Source organism: Budorcas taxicolor, chromosome 13, assembly GCF_023091745.1.
Source record: "Budorcas taxicolor isolate Tak-1 chromosome 13, Takin1.1, whole genome shotgun sequence".
NCBI lineage: Eukaryota > Metazoa > Chordata > Mammalia > Artiodactyla > Bovidae > Budorcas > Budorcas taxicolor.
In genome coordinates this window covers 61,124,035-61,130,165 of record NC_068922.1, presented here as the reverse complement: position 1 = coordinate 61,130,165, position 6,131 = coordinate 61,124,035, and the positions used below count along the sequence as shown (strand labels likewise).

The 6,131-nt window shown below is 41.5% G+C and overlaps 1 protein-coding gene across 1 annotated transcript in view; it reads right to left on the bottom strand.

The window, feature by feature from the left end:
- Positions 1–552: 552 nt before the first annotated feature.
- TPX2 (TPX2 microtubule nucleation factor) overlaps positions 553–6,131 on the bottom strand; it is a 55,001-nt gene continuing 49,422 nt past the window's right edge. Inside the window, exons 15-18 of the mRNA XM_052651033.1 lie at positions 5,897–6,043; positions 3,992–4,103; positions 2,938–3,104; positions 553–996 (exon numbers count right to left, since the gene is read on the bottom strand). Coding sequence (XP_052506993.1) covers positions 886–996; positions 2,938–3,104; positions 3,992–4,103; positions 5,897–6,043 — 537 coding nt within the window. The 3' untranslated portion in view covers positions 553–885. The remainder of the gene's footprint in view (positions 997–2,937; positions 3,105–3,991; positions 4,104–5,896; positions 6,044–6,131) is intronic.

The window sequence follows — 6,131 nt, the reverse complement described above, 5'->3', positions numbered from 1 at the left end:
CAGAGTCATTCCTAGGAGGGAGTTAAACAATGGAAGGATTCTGACATAGGACAGAAAAGAGCACTTTCCTTTAAGGACAGAGCCTATGCTTTTAAAAGCTCCTGGACTCTCCTCTCAAAGTAGCCACTTCCCCAGTAAGATGTGACCTCTAAAGGGGCTCAACAGATGTAGAAACATCAAATAACAAAAAATCGGGGCTGGGGGAAGAGAGGGGAAAAACAAATTTTATTCCAGTCCAGGTCACTGGAAGACTTAACACATGTACTGCTCAGCGTTCCGTTATCACAGGCACCAACAAGGGAAGAATCTGCCTGAACAGCAGATGTGCCTGAAGCCGGCTGATGGCCACTGGGAGGTTCTGGTTAGTCAAGTCTCTTCCTTGTCAGGCGGTTCATGAGGCTTCCCCACTCATAGTGATGGGCCCCTTAACTATAAATTCTTTTTGCACAGAGAAGAGGAAAGAATCTGATGGTTCCATTTAATCCATAACTTAAATCTCTCAATATTTAACTATGTTTATTTTATGATTAAAATAGAAAAAGAGAGGTGGGATAAGGGCAATAGAAATTACACTGCGCTGATACAGAGGCTTAAATTCTAGTCAGAATTAAGGTCCATACTGAAGGTCAACCATCATACTGATGGTTCCAAAGAGTCTGGTTGAGACATACATGAGTTGAGTCTCATTATTAGCCACAATAATATAGGAAAACAACTCTCAATGAAATTGGGAGTCCACACTTGTCAGGCATGCTCTGTAAGGCATGGGTAGGAAAAAGCCTGGAGAAATGGATTCTCTCTATGCCCCCATGACAAAGGTGGCTCCTGGTTTGATGGAAAAAGCAGCTCAGGTTCCCAGATGGTGTCTGCAGCTCAAAGAAAAGTTTAGCAGTGGAATCGGGTAGAGAACTTGGGTGAGACAGGCACAGTCAGGGGCTGGTCACTGGACTTGACTTCCACACCCTGGTATCTTCGTATTGGATTTGCTTTGTGTACCTGCAGAAAAAAATGTAATTACCATTGATAAGGATGTTAGAGACCTACACTTACGGGTGTTTTTATTTTTCTTGAGAACATTTCTGTATAGTATTGCACATCCCAGTCACTAATTAAGAGAAGGGGGGGAAAAAGGCAACACAGTCTAGCAGCAAAGCATTAAGAGCTCTGGAGCCCAAGTAGATTTCATTTCTATTATTCTTTAAAGTTTTTTTTCTTTTTTTTTTTTAATGTGGACCATTTTAAAACTATTGAATTTGTTACAATGTTGCTTCTGTTTTTCATGCTCTGGTTTTTTGGCCATGAGGCATACGGGATCTTAGCTTCCCAACCAGGAACTGAACCCTCACCCCCTGCACTGGAGGGCACTGGACTACCAGGGATGTTCCCCAGGTAGATTTCTTTTCTGGTCTTGGTGGATTCCTCAGAATGCATGTATCACCAGTCTGACTGTTCAGTACTGGGGTATAATGGGGGTATACTCAATTGCATCAGAGGGGAGTTACACCTTAAGAATCTGTCAGAGTACAATCTTAAGCTTACTGAGTCTTAATATTCACCAAAAGTATGGACTTTAAAGCATACAAACAAGCAAATAAACTAGGAAGCGTTGCTGGGAGAAGGCATGGTCCCATCCGTTCTTAACCCTGAATCAAACCAGATTACTAAAGAGCTCTACAATATGGATAAACACAAGAGGCAGGACTCAAGCAGTGAAGAAAAGTCAAAACACTTGAGACTGGCTTTCTGAGTGTATCTGGACTGAGGATTATATATATGTATTTTTTCATCTAATCAGCAAACGGTAACTTGGTTTTGTCAAGAAGCTACCCCTTTAATAGTTTGTCCCTAGAGTCTTCCTTGGCACTGTCACCTCTACTAACAGCTATATCAACTGCTGGCTTAGCTATTTTAGACAGAATCTTAATAACTTATGTATTTCCACAGTCATCCTTTTATTACACTAAGCATTTGAAGTTCCATCTAAAACGTTCCTCATTAATGCATTTCATGTGGCTTACTACCGTCTTAGTGAAAGGGTCCTTAATGTGAATTAAGCTTTCTTTTTGGGTAACTAATATTTAAATCATTATCTAGTGATAGCATGGAACGTCACCTGGACTGATATGCACTATAACTCCAAGGGATCTGAATCAAGTATTACGAGGAAAATGAAAATACAGTTGTCACACAATTCCCATGCCTTTCCTTATCTATATATTCTAATTGTAAAACACACTGGTTTCCTTATTATTCCTTAAGCCTGAAGGCAATAATAAAAATAAGTTAAATAAAGAGTCCTGGGACTTCCTTGGTGGTACAGTGGATAGAAGTCCCCCTGCCAATGCATGGGACGTGGGTTTGATCCCTGGGCTGGGAAGAGTCCACATGCCATGGAGCACAACTACTGAGCCCCAAGTGCTGCAACTACTGAAGCCCATGGGCCGAGAGCCCATGCTCTGCCACAGGAGAAGCCACCATAACGAGAAGCCTGCACACAGCAATCAAGACCCAGCACAACCAAAAATAATTCTTTTAAAAGTCCTACAAATGTGTTATTGTGCACTGGCATAGCATGTGATGTTCTCTTTAGGAAGAAATTCTGACTGAATCTAGGATCAAAGATAAATGTATTTTTTTAAATAACTAGTTTGTTTATATCTCTCGACCATGGTAAGTTTTGCAACTGACAGGTTGGTTCCCATAAAGGGCCAAAATTATAGTATAAACTTAGGAGATCCATGGATCACAATATAAACATCTTTAGCCTCGTTCACTTGTCAACTTTGTCACCACCCTTGGTTTGCGTGACTTCTCGGTTTTACTCATCTCTGATGCATTCTTGGAGGCCACCTTAGATCCCTTCTGGAACAAGGCAAGGTACAGATGAACAAAACAGATGCAATCATGGGTTAGTCAGCACTTAGGCTGCCCAGTTACCAGTTCTTTCCGTAGTCTGGCCAACTCCTCCTTCTGCTGCTCTTCCTCCTGCTGCCTGGCTTCCTCTAGCTGCTGGGCTTTCAGGGCCTCCACCTCAGCCATTCTTTTCTCCAGCTCCTGCCGCTCCTTGGCTCTCTTCTCTGTCGCCAGCTGAAAAGGTTCCTGAACTAGAGAACCAGAAAGGCCCTCTGAGTACAGAAACAGAGAGAATATTGGTGCACAAGCATGACTTGCGGAACCCTAGCCCCATAGACCCAGCAAGTGTACAGAGATGCATGGCAACAGAAAGGCAGAGCTCAAAGGAAGCCCAAGGGGGAGAAAGGTGAAGTATACCACATACAAAAAGTCCTCAAATTTTCAGGGTTGCAATAGTACCCCACTCCAGCACTCTTGCCTGGAAAATCCCATGGACAGAGGAGCCTGGTGGGCCGCAGTCCATGGGGTCGCTAAGAGTCAGACACAACTGAGCGACTTCACTTTCACTTTTCACTTTCATGCACTGGAGAAGGAAATGGCAACCCGCTCCAGTGTTCTTGCCTGGAGAATCCCAGGGACAGGGGAGCCTGGTGGGCTGCCGTCTCTAGGGTCACACAGAGTCGGACATGACTGAAGCGACTTAGCAGCAGCAGCAGCAAGGACCCCTATAAATCATCTAATTAGGAGAAAAGCAAGACCCATATAGATAGTGGCTTGCTCAAAACTACATAGTGACTGTGAGACAGATTTAGGAGAAGAATCCCACTTTTCTAGAAATGCAGCTCAGTTCTTAAAGGAATCAAATGTCTTCTAAGACTAGCTTTAGGGTGAAGTCCAGAAAGAAGTCCTAGCTCTTCCCTCCTTACTTGCTACTCTCTGAGCTGGGAAGTAAAATTGTTGAAATGCCAGCTGCTTCCTCCCAGACACTATTCTGCTACATTCAACAAAGATATAAGGAAGAAATGCTAGATCTCTACACGCAAATGCTTCTGGTTGACACAGCATTGTACTGACACAACTCAGTTCTAGTAAGTCTCACAATTCTTCCCCAATCCCTCAAGAACACATAAAATACTACCGATAATGGATTTTTTCTCTCTCTTAGGAACAAAGGGCTCCTGGGAGATGACAGTGTTTGGACGAGCCTTGAAGCAAGCTGCTTCTTTCTGCTGCTTTAGTTCTTCGTCCAGCTGTAAGAAAGAAAATCTGTCAGCCAAGCAACCACCAACTTTCCATAACTACCACCTCAATTACTCAAGTTCGAATGTTTCTGAATTGTTTCATCTATAAAGACAGCAAGTAATTACTAATCAATACCATGGGAACACAATGACCAAAATCCAGACTGTAAAACCTAGATAGGACAAACAATCCCTTTTATTCAATGTACAAAATGCACATAGAGCAGCCTATAGATGAAAAGTGATTTAGAGATTTATCAAACAAATATAAAATATGGACCTTTTCTTGATCCTGATTTGAATAATTCAACTGTTTTAAAAATGAGAGATAGGGGATGTATGAATGCTATTTGTCACTATTAAGAAATTACTGTTTATCTTTTTAAGTGTGATAATAGCACTGGAGTTATGAAAACTTTTTAATCCTTGCATTTTAAAGTTACACACTAAAGTATTTTTGGATAAAATGAGATGGCACCTAGGATTTGCTTCAAAATAATCTTGTGTAGGCAGAAATATCCAGTATAGAGATGAGTAGGTAGAAAGTTAGAAGAAGTAAGATTTTCCATGTTTTGAGCACTAGAAAACACAGTGACAGATTCATGGAAGTTCATTATACTATTCTTTCTTTTATATACGTCTGAAAAACTTAAAAAATCTTTTTATTATGGAAAATACCCCCCATATTCTATGTCATGATTGCTTTCAAAGCAACAGCCCTAAGTTCTCCTAGAGAACAGTGCCAACAAGGGGCCTAGACTTAGTAACTTAATCAATCGTATCTCTTGGGCTGCAACAGGGGTGACTTCTACAAAGATCAAGCCAGAGCCCCTTTTGGACAGATTCCAAAATAAGAGATAATATTAATACTGACAAACTTAGGGATTCAGAGGAGATTTTTTTCCAGACAAGGCAGAATTAGTTCCCAACTAAACCAGCCAACAACCTATTAACTGTTTTAAATCACCGATCATCTATGAAGAGCAAATAGCACACTATGTTGAGACAACATACTCTATTGAGAATCTATTTTTATGATATAGTTTCTTATCAAAGCACCAACAGAAGAAAGTGATTATTTAATGAGCAAGTCTAATAGATGAAATAAATGAGATCTTTAAGAATCTCCTGTCACAAAAAGAGTCTATCAGCTCTCACATTCTCCAGATGATCACTTACAAACTTAAGCTTACAGACCAAATCCAGCTTGCAATGTCTTTTTGTACAGCCCTTAGGATAAAGATGGTCTTTATATTTTTAAAGGGTTGAAACACACAACATGTGACAGAGACCATATGTAACCTATACAATCTATAATACTTAATATATGGTATTTTATAGAAAAAGTTTTCTGACCCCTGACTACAGTCAGTCAGTTCAGTTCAGTTGCTCAGTCGTGTCCGACTCTTTGCGACCCCATAAATCACAGCACGCCAGGCCTCCCTGTCCATCACCAACTCCCGGAGTTCACTCAGATTCACATCCATCGAGTCAGTGATGCCATCCAGCCATCTCATCCTCTGTCATCCCCTTCTCCTCCTGCCCCCAATCCCTCCCAACAGCAAAGTCTTTTCCAAAGAGTCAACTCTTCGCATGAGGTGGCCAAAGTACTGGAGTTTCAGCTTTAGCATCATTCCTTCCAAAGAAATCCCAGAGCTGATCTCCTTCAGAGATCTATTACTAGAGTCCCTAAAACAATCCAGTATGTTAGTTCCCAGATGAAGGCTGGTGTAGCGGGTCTACCTACTGTAACAAACCAACAGTCAAGCAATTCACAGTTTAACTGCTCTCCCCATCCCCACCTGGTGCTTCCAAGTCTGTGCCTTCAGGGCACCTCTTCTGTCCGTCTCCAAGCAGAATGGCTCAACCTGGGTGGTATTCTTCACCTTCTTTTCTGGCAGGTTAATGGTGTCAAAGTGAGGCAAAGGATGTGCCTTGAACTTGGGCACCTAATAGAAAAGAAAATGTAAGATTTAAGATAAGGCCTTTCTAGTCAGAAAGCCACAGCTGCTCCAGAATATTTGGATGAATCTGAAA